Here is a 24,871-nt window from a genome sequence, read left to right as displayed (position 1 = left end):
TAGCAGTATTCCAGTATCTGAGGGGCTGCCACAAAGAAGAGGGGGGTCACGTTATTCACCAAAGCACCAGAGGGCAGAACGAGAAACAATGGTTGGAAACTGATCAAAGAAAGAAGCAACCTGGAATTAAGAAGAAACTTCCTAACAGTGAGGATAATTCACCGGTGGAACAGCTTACCCCCAGAAATCGTGGGCGCTCCATCACTAGAGGTTTTAAAGAAGAGACTGGAGAATCACTTGTCTGAGATGGTATAGGTTCTCCTGCTTGAGCAGGGGGCTGGACTAGAAGACCTCCAAGGTCCCTTCCAGCTTTCTATTCTATTCTATTCTATTCTATTCTATTCTATTTCCTATTCTGTTCTATTCTATTCTATTCTATTCCATTCCATTCCATTCCATTCCATTCTATTCCATTATTCTATTCTATTCCATTATTCTATTCTATTCTATTCTATTCTATTCTATTCTATTCTATTCTATTCTATTCTTCTACTTCATTCCATTATTCTATTCTATTCTATTCTATTCTATTCTATTCTATTCTATTTCCTATTCTGTTCTATTCTATTCTATTCCATTCCATTCCATTCCATTCTATTCCATTATTCTATTCTATTCTATTCTATTCTATTCTATTCTATTCTATTCTATTCTTCTACCCCATTCCATTATTCTATTCTATTCTATTCTATTCTATTCTATTCTATTCCATTCCATTCCATTCCATTCTTCTACTTCATTCCATTATTCTATTCTACTCTATCCTTCTACTCCATTCCATTACTCTGTTCTGTTCTGTTCTATTCTATGCTGTGCTATGCTATTCTTCATTCCTTCTATTCTATTTATTCTTATTCTATTCTTCATTCCTTCTATTCTATTCTATTCTATTCTATTCTATTCTATTCTATTCTATTCCTATTCTATTCTATTCTATTCCATTCTGTATTTTCTATTCTATTCTATTTCTATTTCCTATTCCAATTCCTATTTCCTATTCTATTCTATTCTATTCTATTCTATTCTATTCTATTCTATTCTATTCTAATCACGGGATCAAAATTCAGACACTTGGCCACTAGTTCATATTTATGACAGTGGAAGCATCCTGGGGTGTGTGTCACATGATCCCCTTTGGCGTCCTTCTGACAAGCAAGTCAATGGGGGAACCAGATTCACTTAACGACCGCATGCTTCGCTTAACAACCGTGGCTCGAAAGTTCATAAAATGGGGGCAAACCTCACTTAACGGAGACTCTGAGCTCAACTGCGGTCGTAAAGGCAAGGACCACCCATATCCCTTATTCGATCCCCTGCAGATGGCCTAGGGGTGGACAGCAAGGACCCATTTTGCCTGGATGGGAGAGCTTTGGAAGAAGTTGACCTTCCAAAATGCAAGGGGGAGGAAGGGGGTCCCGTCTGCCTTCTCCTGCCGGCCGTTGACCCGTCCTGCTGAAGTCCCTCGTCCCCTTCGCTGCCACCCTAATCCGTCCAGTTCTATTTTAGGGCTGGGATTTTCAATTAAGGACGCTTAGCACCACCCCCTCCCCTCCCGTCCCCTGGCTGTCATTCCCTTAATGAGGGGTGGCTGGTGGTAAATTAATTGTCCTGACAGTGTGACCCTAATCCCGCTCCGTATTACAATTATAAGGGGTGAGTGTGTTTGTGTGCACTTGACCAAGGAAAAGATTGCGGTTATTTCCAGACCGATGTCTTCTCATCAACTAGCACGTGGATTCCTCGGGCAGCGGATTATAAGGACCATTTTTATTTCCTTTGGACTCCTTAATTTATTTATTTTTCCCCTCCCACTCGTGTGTGTGTGTGTGTAGGGGGGGTCAACACTTCCTTGCCCTGATGTCTTTTTAAAAAAATAAATAAATCACAGGCCATCTTTGTCCAATGCAACTCTCCCACCCACCCTGTCCGATATTTCGCAACCCTCCCCTTCACACCCGCTCACGGAGATTGACCTCTGTATTGTGTCCGGCTGGAAAATTCGTTTTTTTTCTCCAAAGCGCATCGCTTCGCAGCTTCCAGGATTACGGTTTTTGCAGAATACTTGTTTCCCTGCCACTTTTTAAGAACATTTAGCCTAAGTTGCCTGCAGGATTCCAGTGGGGGGAAAAAAAGGGAAAAGGTGAAAAAGATCCTGTTTGGTCTAGTGGTTAAAGCACCTGGCTAGAGGCGGTGAGATCTAGTTCTGCCTGAGGCATGAAAGTCAATAGGATGACTTTGAGCCGGTCACTAGGCGATGGTGAGTTCTAGTTCTGCCTAAGTCATGAAAGGTGACTGGGTGACTTTGGGTCTATCGCCAGGAGTCGGTGAGTTCTAGTTCTGCCTAAGTCATGAAAGGTGACTGGGTGGCAATGGCACATTGGAGAGATTTTTTTTTTCACTCTTCAGCTGATGTGTGGAGGCATGCAGGCTGGAGAATTCTAGGAGTTGAACTCCAGGCCTCTCCAAAGATGCCAAGATTGACAAACGTTGCTCTAGAAAGACCAAATGAAAAAAAAGAAAAAAGTGATTTTACAAAGGGTGGATAGAAAAAAAGAGTGTCCTGATTAAGAGGAAAGATTCGACATCTTGGAAGGAGCCAAAAAGACAGATGGTGCTGAAACGTGGACTTTTGCAGAACATCTGGGAGAAAGATCTGCAGATGTTGTAGAAATTACATTCTCAGGAATGGGATTCCAGAAGTCATTGGCGCTCCTTCTCTGGGGGTTATTTAAGAAAAGACTGGACAGCCATGTGTCTGAAATGGTAGAGGGTTGAGCAGGGGGTTGGACTAGAAGACCACCTAGGTCCCTTCCAATTCTGTTATTCTGAACTTCCATCCAATCTTCTGCCCAGGTTATGGTTCTTCTAAAGAATCCATTCCTGTGTTCCTTTAAGTTTAAGGCCTCATTCATCTTCTCCATTCTCTCCTGGACACCTGGACCAGCTCACATGGCCTGCTAAGAAAGATCTGCAGATGTTGTAGAAATCAAATTCTCAGGGATGGGACTTCCATCCAATCTTCTGCCCAGGTTATGGTTCTTCCAAAGCATCCATTCCCATGTTCCTTTAACATCTTCTCCATTCTCTCCTGGACACCTGGACCAGCTCACATGGCCTGCTAAGAAAGATCTGCAGATGTTGTAGAAATCAAATTGTCAGGGACAGGACTTCCATCCAATCTTCTGCCCAGGTTATGGTTCTTCCAAAGCATCCATTCCCGTGTTCCTTTAAGGCCTCGTTCATCTTCTCCATTCTCTCCTGGGCATCTGGACCTGCTCACATGGCCTACTAAGGTCCCGCCACGCTGGAGTCTCTATGGGAGGCGATCAACCTAATTGCAATGGACGTTCGGAAAAGTGGATTAATGACTCACTGCCAGCATGGTGGACATCTTGGCTAAAGTTGCCTTGACCATGTGGCCCCCTCCCCATCCTGGATTAGTGGGTAAAATATAGACCGTGACAGTTGACATCACCGCCTCCCTTCCTTAAGGCATTGGCATGGTACCCAATTCTTCACATCCAATTTTTTTATTCCCTGGTTTCTTTCCTCTATACCCCTTTCTCTCCTCGTCCCCACCAAGGTTTCCGCCTTGCAACGCTCAGGTGAGACACCCAAGTCTCTGTACTAACTTTTCCAACCTTATTTCTTTCTTTTTCCACGCTCTCCTAACAGGAGATACGTGATTATTTGCAACTTATCCAGCTTTAGAAGGGTTTAGCCTTCTTGATAAAATTATATCTAATGACTTAAAGTCTTTACAGTTGTAATGCAGCTTGGGTCGGCTTTATCAAGCTTAATTAAAAGGGTGGCCTGCCGGGGTTCGAAGGGCCATTTATTTTTATTTTTTTTAAAAAAAAATTCCTGCTGCACCCCAGCTGATATATTGGGGTTGTGTGAAATGGGTTTGTCTCGGAGAAAGTCCGTAAAGGATTGATAAAGAAAGAAAGGGAAAAAAAAGGTTAATTTGCTGTTTGAAATCAAGGGGTTAAATGGATAAAGCAGCAGTATAACAAGGAAAAACAATGTTGATTTATTTTTATTTTTGTCTGCAACCGCAGATAATAAAATAACTGCTGTGTTTCTCCTGGGGACTGTGCAAATATTTTCAGGGGTCCTCTGAAATTCTACTTAGGTCTCAGCAAATGTAAAGTCATTTGCAACCTTGCTTAGTGTGAAGTATTTGCCCCCCCTCCCAGGCTATCTTCTGCCCTTGGATATTGGGTTGATATGTTGCTTTTAAATGCAAATGTGGTGGGGTTTTTTTTTGCTGGTCCTCAGCTCGCCTTGCAATCTCCCTTCACTAGGAAGGAAGGGCTAGGATCTAATTATGCAGTTACCTGGTGGGTTTAGTTTAATTTACTTCTCTTATATCCCAAGGAAAAACTCTTGATTTAAAAAAGAAGAAGAAAAGATTTGCCAGGTAACATCTCCAGCAGCCTTCCACATTGCTCGGTATAAGCGGAGATAAGCGGAGTGGTATTTTGTGTCTTGTTTAAAACATCTGCATTCTTTTCCAGCTGAGCAACTGATCTGTTTTAGAAATTCTTTGTGCAAGGAGATTTTTTTTGTCTGATCATGCTGGAAGGCCAGAGGATCCCTTTTCCAAAACAGTTGTGATACAAAATGTGAAAATAGTGTGGAGGTGACTCAGAACAGACACAAATATGTAGAGCTGAAACTGTGTTTCTGCTTAAAAAAATGTTTTGGTTCTCCCTGCTAAGCAATTACCTGCAAAGGAGGATGAATCTGTAGCTATTTAGAGCAGTGATTCTCAACCTTTCTAATGCCATGACCCCATAATACAGTTCCTCATGTTGTGGTGACCCCCAACCACTTATACATCACCGGGTGCCAGGGGCGTGGCCAAAGAAAAGGGGGGAAAAATGGCGGACAGCCTTGTTTGGTGACCCCCGTGAAATGGTCGTTCGACCCCAAATGGGGTCCCGACCCACAGGTTGAGAACCACTGATTTAGAGGGTAGAATCATAGGCTGGATTGGAAAGGATTGTATGGATCATGTAGATCACTGTTTATCTCTTTTTCTATTAGCTTATAATATAACATACAAAATTACCAAAGAAAATATTAGAAAAATAAGGGAGGGAGAAGGGGAGGGGAAATGTAGGAAAAGTAGGCAGGGGGGGGGAGAAAGGCATTGACTTATTTGGTGCAATAAAATAAGATAACACCAAACCTCAACTTTTTACTTTTATATAATAGCATAAACTAGCCAAAACCTATGTAATTGTTAAAACTCAAAATCAAAGTTTCATTTTTTTCCCCCATCTCAAGCACAAAGTCCAGAAGCGGTTTCCAAGCAGAAACAAAAGTAATTTGTAATATTTTTTTTTTTTACTTTGATCAAAGCCAATCAATTTAGCCATCTCTGCTAACTCCATCAATGTTTGCAGCCAGCTCAGTCAATCTTGGTAGCTTGAAGATATGTGGACTTCAACTCCCAGAATTCCCCGGCCAGCATAGCAACATGACTTAAACCACGCCAGCTGGGGAATTCTGGGAGTTGAAGTCCACACATCTTCAAGGTATCAAGGTTGAGAAATGTTGATCTAGACCAACTCTTGCTAAACTCTAGTTTCTAGCCCCATTCATCACTAAAGCAATTGGTGTTAGTCTGAGGCAAAGATGGAGGGTTCCAGATTCCAGGATTCTGCTCCAAAACCTTTAATATCTGTCAGTATTTTTACCTCATAACTACATCATGCTAACATGATCTAAATTTACCTCACCCAATCATCGACTGGGTTCAGACAACATATCTAGGCATAATCTAGAGCAGCGGTTCTCAACCTTTCTAATGCCGCGACCCCATAATACAGTTCCCCATGTTGTGGTGACCCCCAACCACTTATACATCACTGGATGCCAGGGGCGTGGACAAAGAAAAGGAGGAAAAAATGGCGGACAGCCTTGTTTGGCGACCCCCGTGAAATGGTCGTTCGACCCAAATGGGGTCCCGACCCACAGGTTGAGAACCACTGATCTAGAGCTAGTTTGGTCTAGTGGTGAAGATATCAGGCTAGAAACCAGGAGACCATGAGTTCTAGTTCCACTTTAGACATGAAAGCTGGCTGGGTGATTGTGGGCCAATCGCTGGGAGACTGAGTTCTAGTCCTGCCTTAGGCATGAAAGCTGACTGGGTGATTTTGGGCCAATCACCAAGATGGTGAGTTCTAGTTTTGCCTTAGGCATGAAAGCTGACTGGGTGACTTTGGTCCAATCACCAGGAGATGGTGAGTTCTAGTCCTGCTTATGCATGAAAGGCGGCTGGGTGACTTTGGTCCAATCACTAGGAGACTGCGATTTCTAGTTCCACTTTAAGCACAGAAACCGACTGGGTGACTATCCTTCTCTCAACCCATCTCACAGAGTTGTTGCGGGGGAAATCAGAGGACGAAGGAGTGTTAGATACGTTTGCCACCTTGAGTTGCTTACAAAATAAAAATGAAGGCAGTATCTAAATAAAATAAAGTAAATAACAACAAATAACCTCAGGAACCCACCGTAGTTTAGCAGTTCCAAAAATAACGTTGAAGCAGAAGCAGCGTAGCCTTAGCCAAACAAGTCAATCCTGCTGTCTCTCTCTCTCTTTTTTTCCCTGTGTCCCCTGCATTTCACATTTGCTCTGCATCTCCACGTAGCCCTCATCCATGCTGCTGGGGGAAAAAAAAAAAAAAAAAAAGAACTAAGGGGCATCTGGGACAGCAGAAAAAAGGAGATTAAGGACATTTGCAGCAGGCTATTAATGAGCGTGTAATTTTTGCTCTCGGATCCTTGCCCTGAAATTACTCAGCTAAGAAGCTTAGCAAGGAAAAATGTCCAAGAAAGCATTTAGGGTGCAACAGCTCCCTAAAAGAAAGAAGATTTTATTTTACTGCCGGTGGCATCAGCCCATGCTGTTTTTTTACATTTTAAGAAGCCGGAGAGAAGGCAAATGAACATTTAATGTTTTTATGTAAAACATTTCCCCCCCCCCCGCCTGCTCATTGTCCTTGGAAGCATTATGAACCAAGAAACTAAATCTCCACTTAAATGTGCATCTTCTTTTTCCATTTTACCTGCTGACTGGTTTAAAGATTCCTCCGCTGACTTAAAGGGTGCAGCATTTATAGTCAGGGAGCCAAATAAAGTTTAATGAAGATACCTCTTTGCAAAGAAAAAAAGAAAAGAAAATGGCTTTGTTTGGACTTGATTGGGCTACTGTAATTCTCATGAATAAAGGCAAATATCATATTAAATATATTAAAATATTATAATCCTGGCTATTTTTCTAGCAATAAAAGTGCACCCAAGTACAGTCTGTCACAGGACAAGGGCTGGCAAAATAGGATTCTTAGCTATGCAAAATATATTATCAACTCTTTAGGACATTCCTGGGTATATTTTCACTAAATAAAAGACAGGTGGCCATTTTCGTGATGCCTGGGAAATAAAAAGGAACATTTTTTTATTCTTTACTTATGCCAATTTAAGATTTATGGGCATTAACAGTTTGTGTGAGAAATACACAAGACACAGAATAATCAAACCTTTCAGCCTGATACTTGATCTGCATTGACCTGTTCAACCTTGTGGAGTTACAATGCTGGTTGAGATGAATTTACACCCAGTTCCAAAGGCATGTCTTGTAGAAACCTCTCCTGTTTTGGGTAGTTACACGTTCCCCAGGGTATATGAACTTGTAAGTACCAAAATTTTGTATTATTTTGTCTTCCCTAGATGGGGGGAAATGGAACAGGAGCTCTTCGTTGTACTCTAGAGCGGTAAAAACCTAACTGGGATGATCACAATAAACAGAGCGAGAGAGAAGATAAAGTCCACGGATTGTGGCATCCTTCTTTTGCACAGATGTCAACCCCTGCCCACTTTTATCCTGGCCACTTCTCTTCATTGCTAAAACTTCTCTCAACTAGAAGAACAAGTAGATGGTTGGGACCTTAAAAAGCAGAGTTACATGCTACTCTACGAGAGTCCTCCTGCTTTTTAACTAACAGAGACCAACATTAGTTCTCTAGAGGGGTTTTCAACTTGGCCCTTTTAAGATGGATAGACTCCAACTCCCAGAAATCCTGGCCAGTGTGTTTCCCAGCCCACTCCTCTTAAAACAGTGTTTCCCAACCTTGACAATTTTAAGGCATGTGGACTTCAACTCCAGAATTCCACAGCCAGCATTGCTGGCTGTGGGATTCTGGGAATTGAAGTCCACATGTCTTAAAATTCTCAAGGTTGAGAAACACTGTCTTAAAAGGACCAGGTTGAAAAACAGTCTAGAGAACTGTGTCGGCCTCTGATAGCTAAATATCAAGAGGACCTTGTAGAGTAGCATCTAATGAAGCTTTCAAAGAAGATGTGTGAATCTCCAAAGGTGGTACCAGACTCTTGATTTTTGGTAGGAGGGAACTTGGTGTAAAAGGGTCTAATCCAGGGTCTAAACAGCTGTCCAAGAATCAGGACACCCATGGCTGTTTCCCAGATGCAAATATTGGTGTGTGTGTGTGTGTGTGGAATAGAAGAATTGGAGAAGAATCAAAGCTGAAGCCAACTTGAGTACATAACCCAAACAACCTCAGGGTCTTTAGGGGTGACGTGAAAGCAGTAACTAAGGGGCTGCCCCAAAGAAGAGGGAGTCAAGCTATCCTCCAAAGCATCTGAAGGCAGGACAAGAAGCAAAGGATGAGAACTCATCAAGGAGAGAAGCAACCTGGAACTAAGGAGGAACTTCCTGACAGTGAGAACAATTAACCAGTGGAACAACTTGCCTCCAGAAGTTGTGGATGCTCCATCACTGGGGGCTTTTAAGAAGAGATTGGACAACCAATGATATGGGGTCTCCTGCTTCAGCAGGAGGCTGGACTAGAAGACCTCCAAGGTCCCTTCTAACTCTGTTATCTGCTAACCTCCAGTGAGCCAACTGCGTGGGGCACTTCTCTGATGTGTAGGACAACCCCTGATGAACCCCCAAATGTGTTTATCCTCCCCCACAATGTCATCCACCCGCCTAATGGCTCAGGGGCGGCTGATCCTACCCCAACAGCGGAAACCCCAGCGTCTTTATCAACCTGCAAAGAACGATCTTTCTACTTATTAATCTTCGGAGCGTAGCTCTAATACCAATCATGTGAGGTCTCTGGAGCAGCTCTTAGAATGAACTCTGGACAATGTGCGCACCAAATTGTTGCTGAGCACACCCTCCCCCACGGGGGACCGCTGTGGCCACCACCATCACCCACCATCCCCAGTTCTCTGCCGCCGTCGTTGCCACCACCACCACACCCAGCTTTTCTCTAGGGCTTAAGAGGAGAAAATCCCAAACCTTCCCATCTAAAGGCTCGGAGGAGTCCCAATCTACACAATCTCTTCCCAGCTCTAAATCTCTTTCAATTCAGGTTAAGCTTCTCTTTTTATTACAGATTATAGGGAGTGATCTCCCACTGTATTTCTACGGTTATCCTTTTAACACATTTTGCTCTTTCTAGCTGGGGTTATTTTCTTTGCTTTCATGGGGTCAGGAAACAGCTGCCTTGGGTTTTGCAGTTGGACTCATCCCCAAACCAAACCTTTGCTATGTTTTCTTGCAGAAGCTCTCGGTTGTCCCTAGTCTGGGCACCTACGTATCGGAGCAGCCACCGAGAGAAGGTAAGAACCATTTTTTTTTTTATGAAACTCAAAAGCCATTGGGTGTGTATGTTTGTGGAACGGGACTCCAGAACATTAATGTCAGTTTCAGGAGCCCAGTGGATGGTAAGGACTGTCTCCATCCTTGCAGAGAAGAAGCAAGAAGTATGTTTTGGGTAGATTTAGGAGGACGCCACAGACATAAAAATCTGTTCATTATTTGCGATCCAGCCTAGAAACTTACAATGACTTTCCAATCTTCTGTCCAATTTTGCTTTCTTCTTCTGCCCCGCTAAGAATTCTTGGCAACTTGCAAACTTAGGAACCGTGATACTGTAATAGAATAATTTTACATATTTTGGGGGCCCACCACAGAAATGTTTGATCATAACCAATATTTTTGTCATGAAGCTGTGCAAGCAGGTTTTGTTATTGGAGAGAGGTTGACAGGGCTTTGGAAAAGGGCAAAATGAATTAATTATGTGGAAGGAACACAGGGGAAAATTCTGTATAATTTAACGAGGTTATCTTAGTCTGCTTCTGAGAAGTATCTTGAAAGTCAAAGTTACTGGAGACTTTTTTTCCAGCTGCATCCTCTCCAGTAAAGGAAGAGACAGTGGGCAATTCCTATTGGTTAATGTTTATGATTATGATTTCTAACTAAAGGAATTGGAAAATATTTGATCCCTTAAAGAATGCTTTCGTATCCTTCGAGGGAAAATAAATGAAATATTTTCCAGGGTCCATCTGGATGTCTCCACATAGGTCTCGGGAAACGAATAAAAGTCATAATTTCATTCTTCAAGATTATTACACAGTTTCATTTAAAGAAATCAACCCTTCTTCATTTGGAGTAACAGAATGAAGGCTGAAGTAGAGAAAAAAAAATGTAACATTTCTTAGGCTCAAGATTTCCTTTATTGTCCAGAAATTTGCTTTGACGCCTATTTTAGATGACTTAAAATTAACAGATGCAACTTGGTTCACTCATCCCTATGCCTGTCTTCTCTAAAACATATTTTTAATAATTGCAGAGTTTAAATCAGGTGGTGCTATTGTAGCCAAGGTTATACCGACAAAACGGACTGCAGTTTTTCTCCCAAAATTAAAAATAGCAGCCTTAATTTTCTACTTTGAAGGGTGCTGTCAGTTGTGTTCCCAGTTTCTGTGCTTATTCCAAACACACTAATATAGATCATCTTTTAATTCCAAATTTTCCACGGAATATAAATACATTTAACATGGTTTAATTATTTTCGATTGCTGTTAAAAGGGAAAGAATCGTTGCTGATTTTATTTTGGATTAATAGACGCATCCTATCTCTAAAGTGAGATTATTGTGCTTAGATTTGCCCAGAAAGCAACATATCACAAAAGAAAAAGTCAAGGTTTTTATTTGCTTTTAAAGGATTGTGCCTGCATCCTTCCCCCACTTTATAAACCTATAATCCAGGACACTGGAAAGAGATGACATCCCTTTAAAACAGAAAAATATCTAGGGCAAAACAACATCTGCCTATTTTGCTAAGCCTCCAAATCTTCAGTTCCTTAGATTAAGAATCTGGTATATTTCAGTCTCTCCTCATGGATATATTTGAATGGATATTTGACAGCTTTCTTTTCAACTGCCTCCCTCATATAAAGTAAATAACTCTACATTCCCACTGAAAAGAATTCCCACCTTTTTAAAATCAAGGATATTTTGCTCACCCATTTTAAATAAAAGCACAAAGCAACATGCAATAATAAAACAATCATAGTAAGGAGGAAGATAAAAGGAAATAATTGCCCTGGTTATATATATTGCAAAAGACAGAACTCAATCAATAAAATTAAATATATAAAGCCAGTAGTTATGGCACCAGGGTAGAAAGTGGGAGACTATGAGTTCAAATCCCACCTTAGCCACAAAAACTGACTGGTGACTTTGGGCCAATCACCAGAGGCTGTGAGTTCTAGTTCCACCTTAATCATGAAAGCCAGCTGGGTGACTTTGGGCCAATCCCTTCCTCTTAGCCCAACCCACCTCACTGGGCTGTTTTTTGGGGAGGAAAGAAAAAGGGGAAGGTATACTATATGTGTTCACCGCCTTGAGTTATTTGTAAAAATAATAAAGGCCAGATATAAATACAGGGGGGGGGGAAAGAAAAACTAAACTTGCTTACAATAAACCCAGGTTAGTTTTTTAATGGTTTAGGATGCTGGGCAAATCAAGCCCTTTTGGTGAGCTTATATTTATGTTATTTATTTCTAAAATTTGTTGGCTGCCCATTTTATCCAGGGTGATTATAGGTAAACAAATTCAGTGCAATGTGTAAACTCAGAAAATGGCTGAATACATAACTAGATTAAGGAAACACTACTTAATTTTCAGAGTTGTGAGATGGGTGGCAAATAGATTAGGATGGATAGGATAGGTAGGTATGGATAGGATGGATAGGTAGGTAGGTAGGTAAGTAGATAGATAGATAGATAGATAGATAGATAGATAGATAGATAGATAGATAGATAAGATAGATGGTTGATAAGAACTAAAAAGTTCAAAATAGCTATTCCAGTTCTCCTTTAATTCTTTGCTAGCAATCCAAATTTTAGAAATAGATAGATAGATGATAGATAGACAGACAGACAGACAGACAGACAGACAGATAGATAGGTAGATAGATGATAGATTGATTGATTGATTTACCCAGATTGAGAAATGGGGATTCTTTTTCAATGACCAGAAAAGGATTCTAAAAGAAAGATTTTAAAAAAAACCTTGTTAGATTTCCTAATACCATGAATAAATCTGAAATCCTCTTCAATAAATTCTTTGGGACTTACTTCTGTGTAAACATCCCTCAAAAGGATCCAGGTGATGTCTGTTATCAGGTGCGAACAGCTTCATTATAGAAAGAATATTTTACTGTTTACAAACCTTACACCAGCCTCCTTATCGTAAGCGCTTTCAAGAACTGAATAAACATGTAAATGAATTTCCTTTTGTTTTTCTTGAAGGGCCAAAAAAGCTAAAATAGAACGATAAAAACCAACATAGGTGTTTTTGATTTGATTATCACAAGACCCCTAACCTGAATGGACAGAGTGATAAACACCCAGGCAGGGATAATGCAATTGATAACTATGGTTTACAAACCATTTATTCCAGTCGCTGCCTGTTGATTAGGAGGTTACAGCCAAGGCAAGGTGTGTGTGTTTGTGTGTGTGGGTATACACACTTCCATGGTCCATAATGAGCTCATGATGAAGTCAAGTCCTTAACGAGGGACTTCCTCAACCTCCAATCAGGTTAACCAACTTGAGTTTACAGGAAATCTTGAATCTTAAATCCAGGTTAACCAGGTGGCCGTATTTACATAACTGACAGATAAGCCCTGTTGTGGGTCAAGGAAATGATCCTTTGGTTCACACAATGCATTAAGACAACAGCTGGCTTTCTCATCAAGGAACCCACAGCAGTTTAGCCTACTTTATCAGGCTGTACTAACCAGGTAATGGGTGGTTTAAGACTCTTGGAGAGCTAGTTATTCTTAACATTTCTTATTACCGATCTGGAGCAGTTCAAAGCTTGCATCCCACACCATTCACACTTTGATAGCTACATATTCCCTATTCATCTCATCACAGCCACACCAGACGCAGTTAGAATAGTGGATAGTTTCCCGTGACATCAAATTATAACATCCATCCTATTGCAACTCTATGGCTCCATATCATGGTGATTTTAGTAGGGTTTTATCTTGAATTAATATTTTATCTCCTATATTGTATTGTCCACATCATACATACCAGTATAGATGTAGATGTAAATAATAATAATAATAATAATAATAATAATAATAATAATAATAATAATAATAATAATAATAAAAGTTGGAAGGGATCTTGGAGGTCATCTAGTCTAACCCCCTGCTCAGGCAGGAAACCCTATACCACTTTATTTAAACTAAATTTATATATCATGCAAGACCTCTGTAGACACCATACATTAAATAAAAAGATAAATTTATTTTTAAGAGAGCCAATTTGACATTAAAGAAAGAAAGAGAAAGAAAGAAAGAAAGAAAGAAAGAAAGAAAGAAAGAAAGAAAGAAAGAAAGAAAGAAAGAAATTTCTTATTTTTAAGAGAGCCAATTTGGTCTAGCGATTAAAAGCACCAGGTTAGAAAGCAGGAGATTGTGAGTTCCAGTCCTGCCTTAGCCATGAAAGTTAGCTGGGACAGTCTTTCCCTCCCAGCCCAACCCACCTCACAAGGTTGTTGTTGTGAGGAGAATAGGAGGCGGAAGGCGTGCTGGATATGTTCGCCACCTGGAGTTATTTGTAAAAAAAATAATAAAAGATGGGGTACAAATAAAGAGATGTATAACATCTTCATTCAATTTACAAAGTCTTTGGGCGGCTTACGATGTAATAATTAGGGAGAAAAAAACTTAGTTGAAGTTTTGTAAAGTCCTCTTCACAAAGTGACTGTCAGCTGTCTGTTAAAAGCCACCTCCTTTCCCCCCAATCTTAACTGAAGAGAATAAAGGCACTCAAATGTCCCTTATGCAAAAATCTTTTTTTAAAAGAAAAAAAGAAAGAGAAAGAAAGAAAGAAAGATGTTGAAACTTCCGCAAAGTTCTTTTTAGACAGAGAAACAGAGCCAGAAAAGCTGATTTGTCTTCTTCCTCCCCCAAGTTTGCCTCCCCACCAAGCCAGGGGTGGAAGGTGTCAAAAAGCAGTTAAATGTCAGTCTACCACTTTGCTGGGCCACCTTTTTCCTTCTGGGGCTGATCAGCCCAATCCGAGCTGTTAATTGAAAGAAAGCGGTTGGAAACCCGCACAGTTTTTCAGCCCAAGCTTGGAGAAACTGTAAGGCTGTTGTGTTTATTTGCTCTGTCCAAAGGGAGAGAGACTACGGGGTGGGTCTTTGTGGGACACCTCACAAGGTGAAGACCCAAGGCAGGGGTGGGTCAGGCAGAGAAGGGAAGGTGGTGGTGGTGGGGGGAAGCAGCAGCCATTCAACAAAAGAGGAGAGGGGGAAAAAAAGAGGAGTAAATTGAACAGACGTGTAAATTCTTTCCAGGATGAATTGGGGAGATGGAAATGGAGAGGAAAGAAGAGTTTGCAGTGATGTAGGAGAGAAACTGGGGTTGTTTATAAAATTCAGCCTTGCGTGATCCCCCCCCCCAGATCCTTTTGTTTGATTCCTCTGGAGCTGCAGAGGTAGATTTGCAAGCCTGATCCAGAAAACATTTAGAGCCACGAAAGGCTGAAGTTCACAGCCTTCCCTTCAATTTCCACTGAGGAGATTCATCCTCTTAAGCTTCTCTCTTCCTGCTCCACTTGTGTTCACACTGAATTAAAAACAAAAGGAAAAAGAGAAAGAAAAAACAGAAAACTGAAGAGCAGAAAACATGAGGATAGATAGAGAGAGATAGGATAGATGATAGATAGATAGATAGATAGATAGATAGATAGATAGATAGATAGACAGATAGACAGACAGACAGATAGATATGATGATAGAGATATAGAGGTGGATTGATGGATAAATGAGTACATGAATGAGTGGATGGAGGATGGATAGATAATAAGTAAAAGATGATAGATAAATAGATAGATAGATAGATAGATAGATAGATAGATAGATAGATAGATGATAGAGAGAGATGGATGGATGAGTGGATGGATGGATAGATAGATGATAGAGAGATGGATGGATGAGTGGATGGATAGATAGATAGATAGATAGATAGATAGATAGATAGATAGATAGATAGATGATAGAGAGAGAGATGGATGAGTGGATAGATAGATAGATAGATAGATAGATAGATAGATAGATAGATAGATAGATGATAGAGAGATGGATGGATGAGTGGATGGAAGATGGATAGATGATCAGTAGAAGACAGCTAGCTGGACAGACAGACAGAACCAATATGGAAACTGTTAGATGACAGAAGTTTTCCTTTATGTCTATTTTTGGCTAGCCTATATTTTTGGACCACCCCATCTTAACAGCTTGAACTCATTTTTTTTTTTTTTACTAAGATAATTCTGGTTTCCTGATTTTAAACTCTAACACTCTGATGACTGGTTTATTCTCTCCAAATCTTTTGGTGACTCACTTGCAGGATTTCTCCCCCCCTCCCGACACACAATCCATCCCTTCTGACTGCAAGGCAGAAAAATTGCATGATAATTAGGATGATTTTGTTTTACGTGATCTTCATCTTATTGCAAGCAAGCTGATTTTTACACCTCTCTCTCCTCTTCCAAACGGTTGTTAACTGAGTAAGCAAAATGAGAGATATTAGGGTGCAGGGTCTCCTGTACATCACGTCTGATATTTCCTAATCCCAAAAGGAAACGGAAGAGGAGAAAAATGTGTCTGTTATTTTCCTTGTCTCCCCCCTCCCCCGTGACTTTTTGAAAGCAGAAAAAAAATAACCAGGAAATGGCAGGAGTCTTGCAAGACTTATAATAAGCTGGTGTTAAAAATTAGGCTTAGTTCTTTACACTCATTTATTAAGCAAGATTTCTACAATGTCTTTGCTGTTTGTTGAGTTTTAATTGGACGCTAGGATGGACTGAGGAATAGCTTAGAAATTAACTCCAAGAGTTCTGAATCTTAATTTCCAAGCCACTTTGGGATCTGATCTCAGGTGGTGCCATTATTAAGAGACTGTAAGAGAAAAACACTCTGCGTATACTCAGCCTAGTCTGAGCAATAAGTGGCAGAGTTTTAAACAGCCCCACTCCAAATTTAGCCTTCAATGGATTCAAATCTATATACCCATCAACCAAGGATGAGAATTTAGCTTGGATGCAACCAGCATTTTCAAGTTATCTGCCTGTTTATCATCTCAGCCAGGCTGAGAACAATCCTGTAAGGTAGGCATTAAACTCAGTCCCATACTGTAAAAGGGGACTATCCTGCTTTATTTTCATATGCATGCAAGCCTTTTGCTCTAGACTCAAATCAGTTAACAGTTAAGGAGGTTTTCAAGAAGAGATTGGATAAGTTTTGTCCCTAATGGTATAGGGTATCCTGCTTGAGCAGGGGGTTGGACTAGAAGACCTCCAAGGTTCCCCCAGCTCTGATACTCTGTAATTCAGATCACTCCAGGACAAAATAAAATCTGGACTTTTCCAGAAGAGGGAGTGAACAAATTCATTTGCCAAGTCTTAAGTGCCAATTTTTTCCCCCTTGAAAGAGCAAAATCATGTACTGTAGACTTTCTACCAGCTTTTTTTTTTTTGAGGGGGGGGGTTAAATGAAAACCAAGTGGGGGTGGGAGGCATCCATAACATTTAATAAGTTGACTTAACCTGCTCATTTAAGTAAGAATAGACTCACAAAGAATGGAGGTGATTGCTTTGCTGGGGACCCATTAGCTTCCTCTTTTGAGTTGCTAAAAAACCCCAGCCCTGTTGGCCCCTCCTTCACACTGGGTGCCTTTGCCTGTAGGTGTGTGTGTGTTTGTGTGTTTAAATGCTGCTTGGAAGGTGGGGCTCCAAAGTCAAGTTTTGAAAAGGCCCATCTCATTGGCTGTATTGTGCAAGAAAGAAAGAAACCCCCCCCCCACTCTTGTCTTCTCCAAGCCATCCCACCATTTTTGAAAGGGTGGAAGACTCTCTCTCTCTTGTCTTCTGCTCTCCATTGGCCAGGCTGTTGTCCACCACTGGCCCCATTGGGGCAGGAGACCACCAATTTGCCCTGGGTCTTTTTTTTTTCAGCTGCCCTTGGATGCTGAGTGGCCAGGATAAGTCCAAAAGCCATCTTCTCACTGAAGACCAGAAGGAGCGTCCCCTTGACTCCAAAGCCACAGAGAAGACTTGGGGACACCATTTTTCTGAGCATGATGTCCTACATCAAGCAACCACATTATGCAGTCAATGGGTTAACTTTGGCTGGACCCGGGATGGATTTACTGCATTCAGCAGTGGGATACCCCAGTAAGTGGATTTTTTTTTAATTCTTGTTTTGTTTGGTTTGTCAGTATTGTATGAGTTATCATGTTCTGGACACTGAGAGTCAATGTAGTTTTTTTAAAAGGAAGGAAATCCTGTAAATTTTCACAGACAATCCCCTCCTTCAAACCTCCTGCATGGGCTTATTTCATATGAAATCAAAAATCAAAAATATTTCTGGGGAAGGGATAAAGGATAACTTTTGAAAAGTAGAAAGCTCCCGTTTCTCTATTCGCGCAAATTTGGGATGGTGAAATTTGCTTTCTTCTTTTTTTAAATAAAATTTAAAATTTCTCTTTCTCCAGTTTAGAAAGCCTGACCCGCCTTTTTTCCTAAATAAAATCATGCAGAAGAGTTTTCCTTCTTGTCTTGGAACATGGCTAGAATAAAAATAGCTGTTCTCAAGCTGCTTCTCTTTTAGCTGTACTGGAGTTTCCAATAATGTGTATTATGGCTGTAATCTGTTCATTGGTTAGTTCATTTCTTTTCTGTGGATGTTAGGTGAACAATTACAGTTCTGCTTAAACCTTCCCCTCTCCCCATATTATAAGAAGGAGATAATGGCTGATTCTCACTTAGTAAGTCTGGTGAGGAACTAGAAGCTGCGCAAATAAAATAAAATTGGGAGACAATATTTAGAGTAGTAAGCAAACTGGGCAATTTTAAGATGTGTGGACTTCAACAATTATTTGTTTATAAGGGGTTCTCAGTTCTTTAGGCATAAAGACACCTATTTCTAGCTTGAAAAAAAGAAAAGAAAACGATATATAAAGCAATTTATAATTCAGAATATAAACCTTTACAGCAGTTCGTAAAGCAGAATGTAATCGTTTGTGACACAGAATAATACTGTAACAGGATGTTTTTGTTGTAATAAAAACTGCCGCAACGGGTGGGATTTTTTTTTTTTTTTTTACAGTTCAGGACCATGTTAAAAGTGTGGTTCCCTCAAATCTGCATTTTAAAGCATTTTACAACAGTTCGTAAGGCAGAATGTAATTGTGACACAGAATAATACTGCAACACAGGATGTTTTTGTTGCAATAAAAACGGCTGCAACGGGTGGGATTTTTTTTTTTTTTTACAGTTCAGGACCATGTTAAAAGTGTGGTTCCTTCAAATCCGGATTTTAAAGCCATCTTTCAAAATTTGCCATTACTTCCATAAAAGAAATGCGGATTTAAAAGGGGCTAAATATTTAAGGCTAAATAAGCAATAAACAAGAGTTGGGGTTTTTTTTTTTTGGTTTATCTTTTTACTATACCAATTGCAAACTTGAAGGAAGCATTAAAGTAAATTAAACCATAACAATCAGTGAGGAAAAAGGGAACAAAGATTCCGAGATTGTTTCAGCTAAATTATGCTTAACTGTTTGTTTATTTTTTTTAAAAAAATAATCCTGTTTAAAATTATTTGCCCTCCACATTTCTTTATTCCATTGTGCAGTTTGCTTTTATGATTGTATTCACTGTTCTAAAAATCAAACATCCCTTTAATAATTTTTTCCCCACACTTCCTCTGAGGAATTCACTATATATTTCCAATAAAGTTTATTAATGGAACTACACAGGTTGACTTGAAGTCTTTAACTTCAGCTTAAAATCCCTCTTGGCTTTCCTAAATCAAAAGCAAAAATTAACGAGCAAAAATCAGCAGAAAAAACATCCCTTCATATTTTACATCCAGTGAACAAAAACTGCCAATAATCAACTATTGATTATTGATAGCTAGCCTGCTGTAATAAAGATCATTAATATAATCCATAGTCACTAATATGCATGGCGTATAGATTTGCTACTTAGAGGGTAACGGTAAAGATCTTAGATGACCCATGTTGCCTTAATTTTATTTTTTTGTGCAGAAATTTCAGCCTGTCTATAGCCCTGGGAGTCTTTAATCATCTTTTTTTGCTGAGGAGAAAGGGAGAGGTTTCCAACCTGAGCCGTGTTGGCTCAGGAATTCTGGGAGTTGAAGTCCACCAGTCATAAAAGGGCCAAGTTTGAAGACCCCTGGTTTAAATATTTTTTCCTCACAGTCACGTGATCAAAATTCAGGCATTTGAGCAGAGGTAGGCCACCTTGGCTCTTTTATGACTGGTAGACTTCAACTCCCAGAATTCCTGAGCCAGCCCTACTGAGGGGAAAGGGAGAGGTTGCCATTCCTGCTGGCTCAGGAATTCTGGGAGTTGAAGTCCACGAGTCATAAAAGAGCCAAGGTTGCCTGCCCCTGGCCTAGAACCCATGGCTTCCTGGTGTTTCATTAACCCTACATGAAACTGGCTCTCCCTTACCACCATCATGGCTAAAGTTTTGCTTTTTAGAAGCTGGTCTAATCTGCTTTTAAATCATCAAGCAGGTGAAATAACTAAAAGGGACTATTTGTAGGTCAGGGCTGAACTGTGGAGTCCTTGGCACTCTCTGAGCTAGGAGGTTTTCTTGCAGACATCTCATGACCCAACTAGATAACGTCTTCAGTGCTAGAAGGGAGTGGGATTTGGGAGAAGGAGAAGACTGTAGGATCCTTGGTGCTCTCTGAACTTGGTTGTTTTTTGCAGACATTTCATGATCCAATTAGGTAACATCATCAGTCTAGAAGGGAGGGGGGGTTGGGAGAAGGAGAAGACTGTGGGGTCCTTGGTGCTCTCTGAGCTAAGTTGTTTTCTTGCAGATGTTTCACTACCGAGCTAGGTAACATCATCAGTGCAAGAAAGGAGTGGGGCTTGTGGCATGGAGGAGGAGGAGGAGGAGGAGAAGGAGGAGGACAACTGTGGGGTCCTTGGTACTCTCTGAGCTTGGTTGTTTTTTGCAGACATTTCATGACCCAACTAGATAACATCATCAGTGCTAGAAAGGAGTCGGGGTTGCATAATATTTATAAACCTCACTCTTTTATAGCACTGAAGACATTACCTAGTTGGGTCACGAAAAGTCTGCAAAAAAACCAAGCAAGCTCAGAGAGCACCAAGGATGCCAATGAAGCACTAACCAGTATTATTTAGGGAAATTAATGACCAAGCTGAGGAGATAAAAGGAGGCCAACAAGAAGAGGAGTTTTGTGGGACGTGTAGAGAGATGGAGATAGAACCAGCCTGGTTCTGATGGTAGAGCATGGATTTTGCTCCTTCCCTGACTCCGTCACATTTTTTTCCCCTGCAGCAACTCCACGGAAGCAGAGACGCGAGCGCACAACCTTCACACGGGCCCAGCTAGATATTTTGGAGGCCCTGTTTGCCAAGACCCGCTACCCGGACATCTTCATGCGTGAAGAGGTTGCCCTGAAGATCAACCTGCCCGAGTCCAGAGTCCAGGTGAGCTTTCTGCGAAGCGTTGGCCTGTTTTTGTTATCCTCACTTTCCAATCTGTGGGTGAAAGGCTGTATAACAAAGTGCAGCGACGGCCCCGCAAAAGAGTTGTCTGCGATAGCGATTGGGATGAGCTGAAAGCTAAGGGAAAGAATGGGGGCAAGATCCATAGAAAATTAATTAATTTAGCGTAGTGTTAAATTGAGGCTGTCTGGAAACATAATGGTTCCATTTATAGAACAGAAAGGCATAGATAGATTAGATAGATAGATAGATAGATAGATAGATAGATAGATAGATAGGGGAGAGAGGGAGAGAGAGGGATAGAGAGAGAGAGAGGGATGGATGGATGGAGAGAGAGAGAGGGATGGATAGATAGAGAGGGATGGATGGATGGATGGATGGATGGAGAGAGGGAGAGAGAAGGATGGATAGATAGAGAGGGATGGATGGATGGATGGAGAGGGAGAGAGAGAGGAATGAATAGATAGATAGAGAGTGATGGATGGATGGATGGATGGATGGATGGATGGATGGATGGATGGAGAGGGGAAAGAGGGAGAGAGGGATGGATAGAGAGAGAGAGGGAGGGAGGGATGGATGGAGAGAGGGAGAGAGAGAGGGATGGATAGATAGAGAGAGGGATGGATGGATGGAGAGAGGGAGAGAGGGATGGATGGATGGATGAATAGATAACAAGATAACAGAACAGCAGAGTTGGAAGGGACCTTGGAGGTCTTCTAGTCCAACCCCCTGCTCAAGCAGGAAACCTTATACTATTTCAGACAAATGGTTGTCCAATCTCTTCTTCAAAACCTCCAGTGTTGGAGCACCCACAACTTCTGGAGGCGAGCCGTTCCACTGATGAATTGTTCTCATTGTCAGGAAATTTCTCCTTAGTTCTAGACTGGTTCTCTCCTTGATTAGTTTCCAGAGAAAGAGATGATAGAGATAAGATAGGTAGGTGGGTAGGTAGGTAGACAGACAGACAGACAGAAGCTGTAGATGGAGGAGTCCCAGGACTGCTTCCTAGATTCGTGCAGATGGTAGATCCATGAGATGGTAGCAGGTAGCAATCAAAGCCCCAATATTTTCATTGCGAAAACAGGTGGAATACTTTGGGTCTTAAGAAAGATGATCAGCCAAGAGAAATAGATTCCTGATCTCCCTTGTTGTTATCCCATGACATGATTGTCCCCCGAGAGGCAGTTTGATCTAGTGGTTAAGGCACCAGGTTAGGATGTGGCAGATGGGGAGTTCTAGTTCCACCTTAGACAGGAAAGCCAGCTGGATGACTTTGGGCCAATCACCAGGCAACTGTGAGTTCTAGTCCTGCCTTAGGCATAAAAGCCAGCTGGGTGAATTTGGGCCAATCACCAGGTGACTGTGAGTTCTAGTCCTGCCTTAGGCATAAAAGCCAGCTGGGTGAATTTGGGCCAATCACCAGGCAACTGTGAGTTCTAGTTCTGCCTTAGGCATGAAAGCCAGTTGGGTGAATTTGGGCCAATCACCAGGCAACTGTGAGTTCTAGTTCTGCTTTAGGCATGAAAGCCAGTTGGGTGAATTTGGGCCAATCGTCAGACGATGGTGAGTTCTAGTCTCTCTCAGCCTAACCTGCCCCAATAGCTTGTTATTGTGGGGACAATAGGAGGAGGAAGGTCTGTTGATTAGGTTCACGACTTTGAATTATTTGCAAAAAGAAGAAGGGAAGACAAGCCAATAACATGTCCAGACTTGATCTGCCTGAGTCGCACTTAAATGCCTCCTCCGCCCAGAGGGAAACATTGATCCTTCTTTTCAGTTCCGCCATGCACACCTTGCTCTCTCCTTTCTTCCAGGTCTGGTTCAAGAACCGCCGGGCCAAATGTCGCCAGCAGCAACAGCAGAGCAGCGGACAGGCCAAAGCCCGGCCAGCCAAGAAAAAAAGCTCTCCAGCCCCTGAGACCAGTTCCGAAACCAGCGCCAACGGGCAGTACAGCCCTCTGCCCACCGGCACCTCGGTGGCCCCCAGCTCCAGCGCCAACGCCACCGTCTCTATCTGGAGCCCGGCCTCCATCTCTCCGCTGCCAGACCCCCTGGCCTCCTCCACCACCCCCTGCATGCAGCGGTCGGCCGCCTTCCCCATGACCTACACCCAGGCACCGGGTTACACCCAGACCTACGCCGGCTCGACTTCCTACTTCAGTAGCCTTGACTGCAGCTCCTACCTGTCCCCCATGCACCCTCAGCTCTCCGCACCTGGTGCCGCGCTGAGCCCCCTGGCCACCCCAACCATGGGCGGCCACCTGAGCCAGTCCCCAGCTACCCTCTCCAGCCAGGGCTACAGCGGGGCAGGCATGAGCTTCAGCTCGGTGGATTGCCTGGACTACAAAGACCCCACGGCCTCCTGGAAGCTCAACTTCAATGCTGCCGATTGCTTGGATTACAAAGATCAAAGCTCTTGGAAGTTCCAGGTCTTGTGAATGGCGGGGCTGGGCACCCACCAGGCAGGAAACCCTTGGCGTTGTCTCGGGGAGGGGCAGGGAAGGGCAACCCCTCTCCCATCCATTTTATTCTGCCTCTTTGCTTGATCTTCTCGTCCTTCCCTTTCCCTTCGGTCCTGCCTATCTAAACATCTGCCACCGCTTGCTTTTGCGACCTTGCTTGGGGAAGCCAACAGCTCAAGAGGTTGAACTGGAGAAGTTAAGAGCCTAGACTGGGACACGAAACTGCTTTCAATCGGGACTTGGGGCTCTGAACCCTTCAGCACCCCAGCTCAGCTGAACTGGCGCTTTAGATTTCTGGAAAAGATGAAGCCCAACGTGGGGAGAGGGACCTTTTTCTCCCAGCACGACTGGATTCCACTCGGGTCAACAGCCGCTGTGAAGATCAGCCAGGACCTTCCAGGAATTTAGCACTACTAGGGTGAGCAACCCAGGTGACAAGTATCCGACGGACTCATCAAGGAAGCCAGCACTGAGCAGGAAGAAACCAATTTTGCAGGCGTTGACATCTCGCCAGGGTGGGTCAAACCATCTCTTCGTCCTCACTTGAGTTTCTGCAAGAGCAGCTTCTGAGAGAACTTCAGGGGGACTTTTGAGTTGACCAGGCTCCTGTTGGCCTTTGGCATTTTTTTTGGAGGGGGTAGGATTTTTCCATGTTTATTAGCTCAACGTAGAGTTTTACACAAGAGCCAGTTGTTGAGTTCCTACTTAAGCACTCTTTCAGAGAACCTGATCCAAGTGTCTCCTTGACCCACGAGCTCGTTCGAACAGGAGGAGAAAGCCCACCCTTGAAAGCAAGAGTCCCAAGCTATGGAGATGTCTCTGAGGGTCTGCCACAGATCTCAGCGACCCCCCCAGGAACAGAGTCTGGTCCAAAAGTCTCTGCTACTTTCAGCGTAGTCAACAGCATCCATCTTAGTCTCCTCCTGGAAGTCTATCTGATAGTGCTTTTTCTCCATTATGAAGTCTTTGTAACCTTCATCCTTTATTAGCTGGTTTCTTCCTTGTGCAAGCAACTACACTGAAAAGCTAAGACGCTTGTCTTGATCAAGGAATTAAAATGATCTTTTGTTTAATCGACCATCTCAATCTGCAAAGGAATGACACCCCAGGATCAATCCATCAGATTCATTCTCGGACACCTGTAAGAAAGTTCCAGCGATGCCTCTGTGGCTTTCCTGTCTTCCCAACGTCTTCCCCCCCCCCCCAAAAAAATAGGTTTAGTTGGAGAGGCTAAAACAGAAAAGCTGACCTAGGTATTTAGATAGATACAACCTTAAAGTCATCACCTGGACAGATCAGATGGGTGTATGAAGGCCTGCAGATTTTTGTTTCTCCACCCAGTGCACGATATGCTTTTCAAAAACTTGAGTGGCCTCCAGATTTCAATATTTCAGTATTCCCTTTGACAAACAGGATGCTAGACCCAATGAAATTCCAAGGTCAACTCTTAACATTTTGTCCCTGCGGAGATTAATGGGAATTTTTA

At 42.2% G+C, this 24,871-nt stretch overlaps 1 protein-coding gene across 3 annotated transcripts; it reads left to right on the top strand.

The window, feature by feature from the left end:
* Positions 1–2,151: 2,151 nt before the first annotated feature.
* On the top strand, positions 2,152–24,587 carry CRX (cone-rod homeobox). 3 transcript variants are annotated; one of them, XM_039369201.1, is made up of 5 exons: positions 2,152–3,605; positions 9,600–9,657; positions 17,365–17,583; positions 20,754–20,905; positions 22,738–24,587. In XM_039369201.1, the coding sequence occupies exons 3-5, from the start codon at positions 17,487–17,489 to the stop codon at positions 23,359–23,361; spliced, it is 873 nt and encodes a 290-aa protein (XP_039225135.1). In that variant the 5' UTR covers positions 2,152–3,605; positions 9,600–9,657; positions 17,365–17,486; the 3' UTR covers positions 23,362–24,587. The 3 variants fall into 3 exon arrangements, with proteins under 3 accessions (XP_039225135.1, XP_039225134.1, XP_039225133.1); XM_039369200.1 differs by lacking the exon at positions 2,152–3,605 and adding an exon at positions 8,823–9,407; XM_039369199.1 differs by lacking the exon at positions 2,152–3,605 and having other exon boundaries at positions 9,438–9,657.
* Positions 24,588–24,871: the final 284 nt, after the last annotated feature.

The sequence above is a fragment of the Crotalus tigris genome, unplaced genomic scaffold (assembly GCF_016545835.1).
Source record: "Crotalus tigris isolate CLP2741 ecotype Arizona unplaced genomic scaffold, ASM1654583v1 scf7180000020990.9691751010:1144802, whole genome shotgun sequence".
Classification (NCBI taxonomy): Eukaryota; Metazoa; Chordata; class Lepidosauria; order Squamata; family Viperidae; genus Crotalus; species Crotalus tigris.
This window is presented reverse-complemented; position numbering and strand designations above follow the sequence as displayed.